This window comes from Globicephala melas, chromosome 19 (assembly GCF_963455315.2).
Source record: "Globicephala melas chromosome 19, mGloMel1.2, whole genome shotgun sequence".
NCBI classification, from domain to species: domain Eukaryota; kingdom Metazoa; phylum Chordata; class Mammalia; order Artiodactyla; family Delphinidae; genus Globicephala; species Globicephala melas.
The window spans coordinates 34,752,023-34,768,419 of NC_083332.1; the positions used below are offsets into that span (position 1 = coordinate 34,752,023).

The following is a 16,397-nucleotide window of genomic DNA, read 5'->3' on the forward strand; positions in this document are numbered from 1 at the left end:
TGTGTCACTCTCTTTTACTCCAGTATGGTTCACTGCTGCTCATTTACCCACTAAATAAAGGCCGAATCACTGGCCTGGCGTTTGAGACCCTCCCAGACATGAACCTGTCTCATCCAGGGTTATGTTCCTCCCCCATTACTCTTCCTGACCCAAATGGGCCAATCGCTCTTCCTCAAGCAGGTCTTGCACTTTGCTGTCGCAGAGCCTCACCTCTGCACAATCTCATCTCTGTTTATACCTTTAAGCACCCTCTTCCACCTCCCCTTGTCACTCCTTCCACTACTGCAAGTCCCAGCTCCAAGGTCACTGCCTCCATGAAGCCACCAGTCAGAAGGCCTCGCTCCCTCTTCTGTCTCCTATGGCACCTTACTTGGTACGTCTCTCAGGACACGGACCACTTTCTTCCCAGCAGTAGGGTCAGGTATGTATGTAGCTCATCCTCCACATAAGGCCAGATTTCTGAGAAGAGCAACCTGCTCTTGTTCATCCTCTCATCCAGCGTGCAGCTCGGCACCAGTGTCCAGTGATTGTTTCTAGATGCTCCTAAGTGTGGAAACTGAATGCCCTCTTCATTCCCAGTGGCTCTTCTTTTTGCATTTATGTCTTATTTGATGCTGTTATACCTCCAATTCCAATTCGCTCCTTCAGATAGCACTGTGAGTTAGGAAGGACAGTTAGCTTCACTCTCTCTTACATAAGAAGAAACTGAGGCTTAGAGAGTTGAGGGGACATTCAAGATCACGTGGCAAAAGTAGCAAAATTCACCCAGAATCCAGTTCACACCTTCACCACTGACATGTTCTCATTTCCTCTCAATGTCCAGCAGGGCAACCACCCTCACTGCCTGCTGTGGACACCGCGCAGGGCAGAGTCCTGGGGAAATACGTCAGCTTAGAAGGTTTTGCACAGCCTGTGGCTGTTTTCCTGGGAGTCCCTTTTGCCAGGCCCCCTCTTGGATCCTTGAGGTTTGCTCCGCCGCAGCCTGCAGAACCATGGATCTTCGTGAAGAATACCACCTCTTACCCTCCCATGTAAGTCAAGGTGTGACTCTGGCATCTTCCAGTGGGGATGTTAGCCTCAAAGGGACACAGGAAGGAGCCAAGGCGATCCTCTGAGTGGCTCATACTTTGTTCTGGAATCCTAAGATATTGTAGATCCTTACAAACATTTCAGAACTCTCACAGCATTCTAGAGCCCTTTATTCAACTAATATTTATTGAGCAACTTTGCCAGGCATTTTCTAGTTTCCTGGGATCCATTAGTGAACAGAACAAAGATCCCACCCTCATGCAGCTTGCATTCTAGCAGGGAGAGACACACTGAACAATATGCAAAGCAATAGGTTATGTAATATGTTAGAGTAGGATAAGTGCTTTGGAATAAAATAAAGAGTTGAGCAGGTGAGGGGGATCAGAAGTAATTATTCTATTTATTCTCCTGTCTTGAACTTTGTTGTAGTTGGGGAGTGAGGTGGGCCAGATGTGTAGGTGGGGAGTCTTTGGGGTGTTGACCAGTCAAGTTCCCAACTCCCAGGTGTGACTCTTACCTAGTAAGGAGCAGAGCACTCGTTGGTGTATCCTGGTCACTCTGGCCATGTTGGGCAAAGATGTTGAAGTCATCCCCCAGGACACCTGGGATATCTACATGCATGGATTCAGACCTTTTTCATCTCAGCAAGGCATTTCTGGGAATTTCCAGGGGCCCGTCTCTTCCTGCTTTTTTCTTTTCTTTTCTTTTCTTGTCCTTTCCTTTCCTCTTCTCTCCTCTCCTCTCCTCTCCTTTTCTTTCTTTTCTCTCCTCTACTCTTGCCATCCTCCCTTCCTCCCTCCAACTCTCCCTTCTTTCTTTTCTTTATAATATTCACTGTTTTTAGTCCTGATTGCAAGTGTAATACATACTTATTACAGAAAAGTGAGGAAGTAAAGGTAAGAAAATGAAAATTATATATACTTCTACCACCTAGAGAGAACTGCCATTCATATTTTAGATTCTGTTTTTGTAGTCTCTTACCTATTGCATATTTTATCCCTTAAAATGTAACCACATAAGATTCTGCACACAATTCCAATGTTTATTTTCTTTTTTCCACACCAACACGCAATTCTCTGACACCAGCTGGGTGTCCTACAATTCAACTCAATTCTGACACTAACCACCTGGAGACAGCATCATATTATATGGGTTAAAGGCTCAGTCCCACAATACTGCCCTCCGTTTCAGATGATATCTCAAGTCCAAGTTGTTACCTCTGCTTCTGATCAAATGGCTGTAAGTCACAGGTTCCCATGACCCCCTCCTTGGGTTCCATTAATTTGCTAAAGCAACTCATAAAACTCAGGATGCTAGTTTACTCACTAGATTACTGGTTTATTATGAAGAATATTAAAGGATATGAATCACCAGCCAGATGAAGAGATACATAACATGAGGCACAAAGGAGCTCCTGTCCTGTGGAGTTTTGGTCCCAGCACGTTGGCACTTGGAAGAGTTCTGGTTCACCAACCTGGAGGCTCTCTTAACTCTAGCCTTTTGGGCTTCGGTCCATGGGCAGGATTGATGAAATCATTGACCGCTGGTGATTGATTCAACCTCCAGCCCCTTTCCCTTCCCCAGAGGTCAGGGGGGTGGATCTGAACGTTCCAAACCTGGAATCACATGTGGCTCTCTTGATAATCAGCTCCCATCCTTAGGTAAGGTCCAGAATCACCTCATTAACACAACAAAAGACACATTTATCACTCTCATCACTTAGGAAATTCCAAGGGTTTTCAGAGCTCTTTGCCAGAAATGGGAAGAAGACCAAAAATATATTTCTTATTATATCACAGGATACAGATACTTTGAATGCCTGCTTTGCTCATTTATAAATGTATCATGAACATCGTTATATGTCATTAAATATCACAGCCTGACATTATATTACACTGGGTACTGAATAATAATTTATTTACCCAATCTCTTGTTTGGGATCGTTAAGTTGTTCTTGATGTTTCTGATAATATAATTAGCACCGTGATGAACATCATGTAGCCAAACCTTTATGCACATTCACAGTATTTTGGGATAAGTTCCAAGAAATGACATTTCTGAGGAAAAGAGTATAACCTTTTGTTAAATTCCCTTCCAGAAATGTTCTAACTACACTCCTTCCATTAATATATGAGAACTTTCATTCACCAGACCCTTGCCAATGCTTGGGATTATTAAAAAATTGTTTTGACTATTGGATAGGCAAAATAATAATAATTATCATCATAATTATATAATTTTAAAATTTATTCTGCAATTATCTGAATACTAGGGATGTTGAACTCTCTTTCCCTTTTTTAATTTTTGAATTTCTTCTCTTATGAATAATATGCCCTTTGCCTTGGTGATCTGGGGAAAGTTCCCCCACGATGGAAATCAAGAGGCTGTCTTTGCAGCTCTGACTCTGCCACTTGACAGCTGTTTCATCCAAACACCTCAGTGCCCCAATTACCTCATTGACATACTGGGAGCAGTCATGCCTGCTTTCTGGAAATCTGCAAATGTTGCTTATAATGTCCTCAGAAACATAAACACTACGTAGTATGGCTCTTCCTGGCTGTGTGACCTTGGGCAGGTTCTGTAACCTCTCTGTGGCTCAGTTTTCTCAAATGTAAAATGGGGATAATAGTAGAACCTATATCATGGAGCTGATCTGAAGATTAAATATTACCAATTATCTCTGTTGGATCTTTAAGATCCATTATTTGGGCAACAAATAGCACTTGACCAGATGGGTTGATGATAGAATCTTAGCATGTCAGTGCTGCAAGACCCTTACAGAAATCACTCCCCTCACTTAGACATGGCAGACTGGGGCCCAGAGCCGAGAAGGAATTCACCCAAGGTCACCCAGCACATAAGTGGCTGAGGCACGACTAGAATAAAATTCTCCTAATGTTGCACCACAAATATTTTGTCCTTGACCTGTTGCATGCCTTAAATGTCTACCAATAGAGTGACTTCTCATGGTTTTTGGAAGTATCCCATGGACTGGAACACCTGGTTTACCTGGTAGAGGAACGTGGTCACCCCACACTCACTATGCAGAGCCCAGCAGAGAGTCAGCCGCGACCAGGACATGCAGAAAATGATCCTTTCCCAGGCATGTAAGCAGCATCCTCTTCTTGACACAAGGCATCCTGAAGGCTCCTGGAAGGGGACGGTGCCAGGCCTTCTCACTATTCACTCTCCCAGGAGACCTTGGTGAGCCCCAGGTCCCTCCATCGTGATCCCCCAGGTAGCCTCCTACGCATTCCAGTGTCTGGAATCTGGTAAGAACAACTCTATTTACAGGCTTAATTCTCCCAGTCCAAGACCTGGCCTGACCACAGGAGACATCTCCTTGGTCAGCTCTGATTGAACTTCAAGAAATCATTTCTCTCCTTGCCTCTCCCAGGTGCTCCCAAGACCCAGTGGCGGGGCAAGTGATCTCAGAGCTCTTTACCAACAGAAAGGAGAACATTAATCTCAGGTTTTCCGAAGACTGTCTTTACCTAAATATTTACACTCCTGCTGACTTGAGGAAGAGAAGCAGGCTGCCAGTAAGCAGTGGGAACACATGGTCAAGGCTGGTGTAGACTGGAGGGGGATGAAGGCAGTGTTGGGTTGGGGCGTCTTGGACCAAGGCTGTTCCAGGGGCCCCAGGCTGTTCCCCAGGGGCCCCAGGGCTTTCTTTACCACCACAGCCAAACCTGACATCAGGAAACACAGGTTTTCCACACCTCATTTTCCCATAGTGACAGACATAGGGCCTCTGGGGGAGTTTGCTATACATCTGTAATGAACATTTTAATTTTTCTAAGTTCTCTCATGCTAATAGATGGACAAGAAGGATTACTCTTAATTGTTAGATTAGGAATCTGATACCCAGGGTGGCTAAGACATAATTTCCAATAAAGTCAGAGCTGGAAGGAATCTTGGAGATAAGCCAACAACCCAACTGTTCCGTTACAGATAGAGAAACTGAAGCCCAGTGAGGGGAAGGCAAGGTCGCAGAGTAGGGTTGCAGGACTAGAGCACGGGTCTCCTGATCTCAAGTCACGCTCTTTGACACACACACACACACTAGCAAGTGGAGCCTGTGTGTGGCCTTTCCTCAGCACACAGAGACCTTCTCTGACAAACTTTCAGTGTCTCAGTGTCACAGGTGGAGGATGCAGAGCCTGGAGCAACAGAGAAGCCCTTTCCTTTGCCTTTGCCAACTATCAAGATTTTACTGTAGATAATTTCACTTCCTAATTTACTTTGACACAAGCTGATGACCCAGTGAGTCAGCATTTGCAGAATAAATGGAAGCCCAGAGATGGGGCAGCCTTCCAGACTCAGGCTGGAGGGTGGGGCTGGTCTGCTGGGAAAGGAGGGGTCAGTGGGGTAGAGACAGGAAGGGTGTGAGCACCCAGCCATCTCCCAGGAACACCCCTGGCATGGTGCCCAGATGTGGAGGAGGGCATCTGTGAACTTGTGACTAGAAGGTGGCCCTGCATATGCTGGGCTCAAAGAGGTGGGGACAATTGTTCATTCATTCATTCATGCATTCATTCATTCCCCTAGTACATACTCAGCACCCCCATATGCATAGCTAGAATTGGGGGTTAAGAGAAAGGAGGAACATAAAACCATGACCACACAGCCCCTGCCTTCGAGGATCTTAGCATCTGGGTTGCACAGAGCTGGACTAGCTTCTTCAGCAAATCACTGCTGGCCAGCCCTTGGCTCAGCCTGGACTCAGAGGTGACTGCACACTCAGTCCCTCTGCCCGGAGGTAGGCAGGGATCAGAGATGTAGGAGGAGCAGGGGCTCCAGGAACCTGAAGCTGGAGAACCTCTACTATGGACACAGGCTCTGGAACTGCAGAATCTGGGTGTAAATCCTGGTTCTGCCTTTTACTAGCTGAGAGACCTGGCTCTGTTTCCTCAAATCAGGGATAATCACACACAAGTGTTCAATGATGAATATCAAGATTTATGTCAGTGTCTGACACAGCACACGAGGCAAGTCTTGCTGATGCATTAGTTAGAGTTGAAGGGAAGAAATTACTCCTGCCCCAACAGCCGGCCTACTGCACCGTGGCCATTGGCTGCCGTGTGCTGGGCAGCTCGATGTGTGGAGTCTGGAGCCAGACTGCCTGGGTTCAAGTCCTGCCTCCACCACCTATTAGCTGCATGACCTCAGGGTGGTTAAGTGCCTCGGTTTTCCTGTCTGTGAAATGGGACAATAGTAGTCCCTATCTTGTGGATGGTTTATTTTTAAATGCTTAGAGCAGTACTTGACACATAGTTCATGTATGAGTTCTTTGATTTTTTTATTAACAAAATCATTATACTATTATTTTAGCCATTCTCACTTTCTTGCTATGTGAACTCTTTAAATTCAGGGCCATGCATTATGAATTGTCATGTCCACTCTCATCCTTAATCCTTACCACAGTCCCTGGCACCTAGTAGGTTTTCAAATCATATTCATCAGATGATTGAAGACTTCTTAGAGGAGGTGGCTTTTAGGCTGGGCTTTGGAGGATGGGTGAGATTTGGGGAGCAGAGGAGGCAGTGGAAAGGCCTATTAAGAAGAGGTACCACCCAGGGCATGTGCTTCTTGACATGGTCATCATTCACGTGAGAAGTTTATTTCACCACACAAAAGGTAACTAAGGTGAAGCTGAAATAAGCTGCTAACCAAGGGCTGTTGCATGCGGAGTGTGCTGAGCTGCGTGAGGGGTCCGGGAGTGAGGACTGTGGGAGTGTTGGGGAGAAGATGACGCTCTTAGCCTTGGCTGTTCCCATGATGATGTTCTCAGCATGAAGAGCACTGGCAGGAGGTGGCACTGAGGCAGGGGAGACAGGCAGGGGCAGCCAGGGTGCCCTGAGTTGGGCCACAGCTGGGAGGACGGGTAGATGACCAAACCAGACAGCCTCTTGAGGTCTTTCCCAGCTCTGCTTCCTATGCCCTGTATGGTTGCTTCCTCCCCATCCAGGTGATGGTGTGGATCCACGGAGGAGGTGTGATGTTGGGCGGGGCATCAACCTATGATGGGCTGGCCCTCTCTGCCCGTGAAAACGTGGTGGTGGTGACCGTTCAGTACCGCCTGGGCATCTGGGGATTCTTCAGGTAAGACACTGGACTCTCCTCACGGCACATTGACCCTCAGTGTGGGAGTGCTAGGACCCCACTCTGGTCATGCAAGCCCTCAAAGGGATCTTTGCTAGGTTCCCTACTAAGACATGCAAGTCCCCTCATAATTGGGCTCTACCTACCTTCTCCTTCCCCAGCCACCCTGGTCCACTTACTTGCATGTAAAATGCCTAATCTGCCTGACAAACTCCTATTATTCCCTCAAAACCCAACCCAAATGTTACCTCGTCTGAAATGCTCATCTGTTTTTCACCTGTGATGCCCAGCATGTTGCATACCTGTAAGGTGACAGTTAACATGCAGCGCAGCAGTTAGAGGCTTATACATCTTACCTCATGGGGAAGGAAAGAAGGAGCAGACTCACGTGGGAGCTCCGTAAAGTCTTGTAGGTGGAGGAACGGGTGGCTGGAACTTGGAGGCTGTAACGAGCACCTGACTCCAGTGGACACGTCTACTGAGAGGAGTGTAGGGCCCACTCACCCCATTTCCTTCATGGAGTTTGGCACATGCGTGAACGAAGGCTCGAGTCTCCTCCATGGAGTGTCCGTGTGGACAGGAACCGGACTTCCTGCAGGCACAGTTACTGAGCCTTTTCTGAATGCACCAGCCCCAGGACCTCTTACCCTCAGATGGCTGGTGGGTGGGCTGAGGGGGGGGGTGGTCATCTCACTGGAAAGACCTATGGGCTGGAGGAGGGCTGTCCCAGGTGAGTCATGTCCCGGGATGTGTCACCTTCACTGAGACTCCTCATGTCCTTCCCCCGCGGCCCACGGCTGCTCCCAGTTACAGTATAACTGCGTACACTCCCCCCTCCCTCTCCCCCAGGCTCTCCTCTACCACGTCAGTCAGGGTTTCACCCCGACCAGACACCACACTGCTCTGGTCCAGGTCACCAGTGGCCCAGCCTTGGCAGCAACCGCACGTCACCCCTCAAACCTTTTTGAAAAATTTCCTTCTCTTGGCTCCTGGCCACCTCCTCCCTCATGGCAGCTCCTTCTCGGCCCCTCCCGGACCCTCCCCTCCCCGTCTCAGCCTCTGTGTGCATCTTCTTCTCTGTCCCACTGGTTTCCTGAGTGACCTCAGGGGGCACTTCCAGGCTCCCTATTTTTAGCCCATTTCTCCTTTGAAACCAGCAGGTACATCATTAACTACCTCCTGCCATCCCCACGGGACACCTGAGGGCACCTCTCCCTTCCTCGGACAAACTTAACCCTTGACTCCCCATGCCCCTGCCCCAAACCCTCCTCCTTTCTCCACAGGGCCTCCGGCTCAGCTGCAGGCAGCTCCACCCTTCCAGTTACTCAGGATAAAAGCCTGGGGGCACTTGGATTCTTTTCTTTTTCTCACACCCCACATCCAGTCACCAGCAAATCCTCTTGGCTCCACTTTTACAATATGTTCAGAATCCAGCCACTTCTCACCTCCTCCCTTGTAGTCACCCTGTTCAAAGCACTCTGTGTCTCTCCCCTGGATTGTTGTAATAACACCTACTTTTATAACCCTGCTATTTTACACCGTGTCTGATCCACACAGTAGCCAAAGTGATCATTTAAGACATAAATGGAATCATGTCATCCCTGCAGTGGCTTCCTAACTTACTCAAGATGACATTGACATCCTTACTGAGGCCCTCAGGGCCCTCTGTAGCTGTAGGTCCTAGACTCACACTTTTTTTCACGGGACGCTGGGGCCTTTGCATGTGCTGTTTCTTCTGCCTGGAATTCCCTTTGGAACTGTAGAATAGTAGATGCTCAATAAATAGATGTGGGATGGATGTATAGAGTGCTACAATGCTGCAGGATGGGAGGCAGCTAAAGACCCCAGTGTCAGGGCTCTGGAAGCCCAGTCTCTTGCAGAAGGCTCACCCAGACCCCCAGCCCCATCTGTGGTCCTGAGAGCCCTGCTGTGACGTGTCTGCTCTCAACCCCACCCTGTTCTCTTACAGCACAGGGGATGAACACAGCCGGGGGAACTGGGGTCACTTGGACCAGTTGGCCGCACTGCACTGGGTCCAGGAGAACATTGCCGACTTTGGAGGGTATCCAGGCTCTGTGACCATCTGTGGAGGGTCAGCAGGAGGGGAAAGTGTCTCTATTCTTGTAAGTGTTCCTGGCCCTGATGTGGCTACCGATGGGACCCCTTGCAGACCAGCCAGTCTAGTCATGGGACCTGGTTCAAGGCTGACCCTACTCTGTGCAGCATCAGATGGTGGAAAGTTATGGCCAAACTCTCCTTGGACCGCAGGAAGCTCAGAGCTCAGCTTAGCATCCTGGGACCATATCTCCAGCCACGGCTGCAACGGAGACATTCCTCCTGTCCTGTGTTGGTTGAGCTCTTACTCTCCTTCCTAATCATTTTACTATTAGTACTCACCTCACTCCTCTTGGGAAGTAGGGATGGGTGTAAATTCTGGATAAGAGGAGGCAACCATGAAGTTGGGTGCAATGTCATTATTTGGCTTGAAGCCAGATCTACAATTCAAGGGGACACGAACACTAAGAACAGGTAGAGGCCTCCTCTGGGGAGGTCTGATGGCTTGTTCATCTCACGAAGGAGAGCAGCAGCGTCTGGGGCTGAGGATGGAGCTGGGCTGGGGGAGGAGAGGTAGAGAGAGGAAGGAGGATGGAAGGGGGGATGGGACCCGGGAAATGGAACACAGACATGACCTGGGAGCCTGATGTGGGAATGGCAGTTGGGAGACACCGAGGGAAGCAAAGGTGGAAAACCAGATTAGAAGGCGCTGGGAGCTGTTAGAAACCCTCCAACTGCCTCACAGTTGAGCAGAGGGTCAGTGCTATTACTGCATTTTAAAAGCATATCTTGGTTTCATAGTGGAACACTCAGAGGAAAATGATTTTATATTTTGTAAAGTGGAGAAAAGGAAAAGTACAGATAATCTCAAAGAAACAAAAAGTCTTTCACAGTCCCATTATCCTTGGATACTCACCATGAACATTTTTTTTTTTTTTTCCCGGTACGTGGGCCTCTCACGGTTGTGGCCTCTCCTGTTGCGGAACACAGGCTCCAGACGCATAGGCTCAGCAGCCATAGCTCACGGGCTTAGCCGCTCTGCGGCATGTGGGATCTTCCTGGACTGGGGCACGAACCCACGTCCCCTGCATCAGCAGGCGGACTCTCAACCATTACGCCACCAGGGAAGCCCATGAACACTTTTTTTAATGTTTATTTTTTAATTATTTTTTTTCTTATTAGTTATCCATTTTATACACATCAGTGTATACATGTCAGTCCCAATCGCCCAATTCATCACACACACACCCCACCCCCCACCACTTCCCCCCTTGGTGTCCATACGTTTGTTCTCTACTTCGGTGTCTCAATTTCTGCTCTGCAAACTGGTTCATCTGTACCATTTTTCTAGGTTCCACATACATGCGTTAATATACGATATTTGTTTTTCTCTTTCTGACTTACTTCACTCTGTATGACAGTCTCTACAGGCATCCACGTCTCTACAAATGACCCACATCTCTACAAATGACCCAAGTTCATTCCTTTTTATGGCTGAGTAATATTCCATTGTATATATGTACCACATCTTCTTTATCCATTCATCTGTCAATGGGCATTTAGGTTGCTTCCATGACCTGGCTATTGTAAATAGTGCTGCAATGAACATTGGGGTGCATGTGTCTATTTGAATTACGGTTTTCTGTGAGTATATGCCCAGTAGTGGGATTGCTGGGTCATATGGTAATTCTATTTTTAGTTCTTTAAGGAACCTCCATACTGTTCTCCATGGTGGCTATATCAATTTACATTTCCACCAACAGTGCAAGAGGGTTCCCTTTTCTCCACACCCTCTCCAGCATTTGCTGTTTGTAGATTTTCTGATGATGCGCATTCTAACTGGTGTGAGATGATACCTCATTGTAGTTTTGATTTGCATGTCTCTAATAATTAGTGATGTTGAGCAGCTTTTCATGTGCTTGTTGGCCATCTGTATGTCTTCTTTGGAGAAATGTCTGTTTAGGGCTTCTGCCCATTTTTGGAATGGGTCTTTTTTTTTTTTAATATTGAGCTACCTGAGCTGTTTATATATTTTGGAGATTAATCCTTTGTCCGATGATTCATTTGCAAATATTTTCTCCCATTCTGAGAGTTGTCTTTTCATCTTGTTTATGGTTTCCTTTGCTGTGCAAAAGCTTTGAAGTTTCATTAGGTCCCGTTTGTTTATTTTTGTTTTTATTTCCATTACTCTAGGAGGTGGATCAAAAAAAATCTTGCTGCAATTTATGTCAAAGAGTGTTCTTCCTCTGTTTTCCTCTAAGAGTTTTATAGTGTCCGGTCTTACATTTAGGTCTCTAATCCATTTTGAGTTTATTTTTGTGTATGGTGTTAGGGAGTGTTCTAATTTCATTCTTTTACATGTAGCTGTCCAGTTTTCCCAGCACCACTTATTGAAGAGACTGTCTTTTCTCCATTCTATATCCTTGCCTCCTTTGTCATAGATTAGTTGACCATAAGTGTGTGGGTTTATCTCTGGGCTTTCTATCCTGTTCCATTGATCTATATTTCTGTTTTTGTGCCAGTACCATATTGTCTTGATTACTGTAGCTTTGTAGTATAGTCTGAATTCAGGGAGTCTGATTTGTCCAGCTCTGTTTTTTTCCTCAAGACTGCTTTGGCTGTTTGGGGTCTTTTGTGTCTCCATACAAATTTTAAGAGTTTTTGTTCTAGTTCTGTAAAACATACCATTGGTAATTTGGTAGGGATTGCATTGAATCTGTAGATTGCTTTGGGTAGGATAGTCATTTTCACAATGTTGATTCTTCCAATCCAAGAACATAGTATATCTCTCCATCTGTTGGTATCATCTTTAATTTCTTTCATCAGTGTCTTAAGTTTTCTGCATACAGGTCTTTTGTCTCCCTAGGTAGTTTTATTCCTAGGTATTTTATTCCTTTTGCTGCAATGGTAAATGGGAGTGTTTCCTTAATTTTTCTTTCAGATTTTTCATCATTAGTGTATAGGAATGCAAGAGATTTCTGTGCATTAATTTTGTATCCTGCAAGTTTACCAAATTCATTGATTAGCTCTAGTAGTTTTCTGGTGGCATTTTTAGGATTCTCTATGTATATAGTATCATGTCATCTGCAAACAGTAGCAGTTTTACTTCTTCTTTTCCAATTTGTATTCCTTTTATTTCTTTACTTCTCTGATTGCCATGGCTAGGACTTCCAAAGCTATGTTGAATAATAGTGGTGAGAGTGGACATCCTTGTCTTGTTCCTGATCTTGGAGGAAATGCTTTCAGTTTTTCACCATAGAGAATGATGTTTGCTGTGGGTTTCTCATATATGACCTTTATTATGTTGAAGTAGGTTCCCTCTATGCCCACTTTCTGGAGAGTTTTTATCATAAATGGTGTTGAATTTTGTCAAAAGCTTTTTCTGCATCTATTGAAATTATCGTATGGTTTTTATTCTTCAGTTTGTTAATATGGTGTGTCACATTGATTGATTTGCGTATATTGAAGAACCCTTGCATCTCTGGGATAAATCCCACTTGATCATGGTATATGATCCTTTTAATGTGTTGTTGGATTCTGTTTGCTAGTATTCTGTTGAGGATTTTTACATCTATATTCATCTGTGATATTGGTCTGTAATTTTCTTTTTTTGTAGTATTATCTTTGTCTGGTTTTGATATCAGGGTGATGGTGGCCTCATAGAATGAGTTTGGGAGTTTTCCTTCCTCTACAATTTTTTGGAAGAGTTTGAGAAAGATGGGTGTTAGCTCTTCTCTAAATGTTTGATAGAATTCACCTGTGAAGCCATCTGGTCCTGGACTTCTGTTTGTTGGAAGATTTTTAGTCACAGTTTCAATTTCATGACTTGTGATTGGTCTGTTCATATCTTCTATTTCTTCCTGGTTCAGTCTTGGAAGGTTATACCTTTCTAAGAATTTGCCCATTTCTTCCAGGTTGTCCATTTTATTGGCATAGAGTTGCTTGTAGTAGTCTCTTAGGTTGCTTTGTATTTCTGCGTTGTCTGTTGTAGCTTCTCCTTTTTCATTTCTAATTTTATTGATTTGAGTCCTCTCCCTCTTTTTCTTGATGAGTCTGGCTAATGGTTTATCAATTTTGTTTATCTTCTCAAAGAACCAGCTTTTAGTTTTATTGATCTTTGCTATTGTTTTCTTTGTTTCTATTTCATTTATTTCTGCTCTGATCTTTATGATTTCTTTCCTTCTGCTAACTTTGGGTTTTGTTTGTTTTTCTTTCTCTAGTTCCTTTAGGGGTAACGTTAGATTGTTTATTTGAGATTTTTCTTGTTTCTTGAGGTAGGCTTGTATAGCTATAAACTTCCCTCTTAGAACTGCTTTTGCTGCATCCCATAGGTTTTGGATCGTTATGTTTTCATTGTCATTTGTCTCTAGGTATTTTTTTATTTCCTCTTTGATTTCTTCAGTGATCTCTTGGTTACACAGTAACGTATTGTTTAGCTTCCATGTGTTTGTGCTTTTTACGTTTTTTTCCCTGTAATTGTTTTCTAATCTCATAGTATTGTGGTCAGAAAAGATGGTTGATATGATTTCAATTTTCTTAAACTTACTTAGCCTTCATTTGTGACCCAAGATGTGATCTATCCTGGAGAATGTTCCGTGAGCACTTGAGAAGAAAGTGTATCTGTTTTTGGATGGAATGTCTTATAAATATCAATTAAATCTATCTGGTCTATTGTGTCATTTAAAGCTTGTGTTTCCTTATTAATTTTCTGTTTGGATGATCTGTTCATTGGTGTAAGTGAGGTGTTAAAGTCCCCACTATTATTGTGTTACTATCAATTTCCTCTTTTAGAACTATTAGCAGTTGCCTTTTGTATTGAGGTGCTCCTGTGTTGGGTGCATATATATTTATAATTGTTATATCTTCTTCTTGGATTGATCCCTTGATCATTATGTAGTGTCCTTCCTTGTCTCTTGTAACATTCTTTATTTAAAAGTCTATTTTATCTGATATGAGTATTGCTACTCCAGCTTTCTTTTGATTTCCATTTGCATGGAATATCTTTTTCCATCCCCTCACTTTCAGTCTGTATGTGTCCCTAGGTCTGAAGTGGGTCTCTTGTAGACAGCATATATATGGGTCTTCTTTTTGTATCCATTCAGCAAGCCTGTGTCTTTTGCTTGGAGCATTTAATCCATTCACGCTTAAGGTAATTATCAATATGTATGTTCCTATTACCATTTTCTTAATTGTTTTGGGGTTTTTTTTGTAGGTCCTTTTCTTCTCTTGTGTTTCCCACTTAGAGAAGTTCCTTTAGCATTTGTTGTAGAGCTGGTTTGGTGGTGCTGAATTCTCTTAGCTTTTGCTTGTCTCTAAAGCTTTTGATTTCTCCATCGAATCTGAATGAGATCCTTGCTGGGTAGAGTAATCTTGGTTGTAGTTTTTTCCCTTTCATCACTTTAAGTATATCATGCCACTCCCTCTGGCTTGTAGGGTTTCTGCTGAGAAATCAGCTGTTAACCTTATGGGAGTTCCCTTGTATGTTATTTGTCATTTTTCCCTTGCTGCTTTCAATAATTTTTCTTTGTCTTTAATTTTTGCCAATTTGATTACTATGTGTCTCAGCATCTTTCTCCTTGGGTTTATCCTGTATGGGACTCTCTGCGCTTCCTGGACTTGGGTGGCTATTTCCTTTCCCATGTTATGGAAGTTTTTGACTATAATCTCTTCAAATATCTTCTCGGGTCCTTTCTCTCTCTCTTCTTCTTCTGGGACCCCTATAATGCGAATGTTGTTGCATTTAATGTTGTCCCAGAGGTCTCTTAGACTGTCTTCATTGCTTTTCATTCTTTTTTCTTTATTCTGTTCCACAGCAGTGAATTCCACCATTCTGTCTTCCAGGTCACTTATCCATTCTTCTACCTCAGTTATTCTGCTACTGATTCCTTCTAGTGTATTTTTCATTTCAGTTATTGTATTGTTCATCTTTGTTTGTTTGTTCTTTAATTCTTCTATATCTTTGTTAAACATTTCTTGCATCTTCTCGATCTTTGCCTCCATTCTCTTTCTGTGGTCCTGGATCATCTTCACTATCATTATTCTGAATTCTTTTTCTGGAAGATTGCCTTTCTCCATTTCATTTAGCTGTTTTTCTGGTGTTTTATCTTGTTCCTTCATCTGGTACATAGCCCTCTGCCTTTTCATCTTGTCTATCTTTCTGTGAATGTAGTTTTTGTTCCATAGGCTGCAGGATTGAAGTTCTTCTTGCTTCTGCTCTCACCATGAACATTTTGATCTGTATTTTTCTAGTGTTTTTTTCCATGACCCACCCTATCTATCTGTGTATCTATCCTTCTATCTACGTATTTATCAATCTAGCTAGAATTTTTAAACACAAACTTTCCTTAGCATTATAAAACAACATAAATATTTCTCTAACCATTAAGCACTCTTTCATATTTTTTATGTGTATAGTCAAGAAGTATTCCATTGTAAGAATGAAAAATAGTTTATTTACCAAATCTCATAATATTGGAACCTTGGGTTATTTCCAATTTTTACTACTATAAAAAACATGAGCATTCTTAGAAACTGTTGTGTACCTCCGTGTTCATTTTCCATAGGATAAATTCTTTTTTTTTAATTAATTAATTAATTTGTTTATTTTGGCTGCGTTGGGTCTTTGTTGCTGTGCGCGGGCTTTTCTCTAGTTGCAGCAAGCAGGGGCTACTCTTCGTTGGGGTGCGCAGGCTTCTCATTGCGGTGGCTTCTGTTGTTGTGGACCACGGGCTCTAGGTGTGCGCGTCAGTAGTTGTGGCACACGGGCTCAATAGTTGTGGCTCACGGGCTCTAGAGGGCAGGCTCAGTAGTTGTGGCACACGGACTTAGTTGCTCCACGGCATGTGGGATCTTCCCAGAATAGGGCTCGAACGCATGTCTCCTGCATTGGCAGGCAGATTCTTAACCACTGCACCACCAGGGAAGTCCAGGATAAATTCTGAGTAATGGAAATGGGGAATCAGAACTGTGCTTTAAAGTGCTGCTAGGAATTGCTGAGCTGCCTTTCAGATACTTTGATTGTTATAATCAGTGTGTGCCACACACTTCCTGTTTTGTCCTTCACTCTGCTCCTGGCTCCTTCCAGCTGAGGTTTTCTTGCAGAAGCCAGGCCCCATGGTCTCCAGGGGAACAGCCCAGGACAGGGCTGTGGATGGGGGTAACTCTTGAAGACCCCTCCCCGTGAGCATAAACTCCCTTTCTCGCCACCC

General features: G+C 44.3%; 1 protein-coding gene across 1 annotated transcript in view; it reads left to right on the top strand.

The window, feature by feature from the left end:
• Positions 1–16,397, top strand: part of LOC115850320 (liver carboxylesterase-like) — a 42,146-nt gene that overhangs the window by 5,755 nt on the left and 19,994 nt on the right. The window contains 4 exon segments of the mRNA XM_060289753.2: positions 824–1,031; positions 4,427–4,571; positions 7,001–7,134; positions 9,104–9,257. Coding sequence (XP_060145736.2) covers positions 1,030–1,031; positions 4,427–4,571; positions 7,001–7,134; positions 9,104–9,257 — 435 coding nt within the window. The 5' untranslated portion in view covers positions 824–1,029.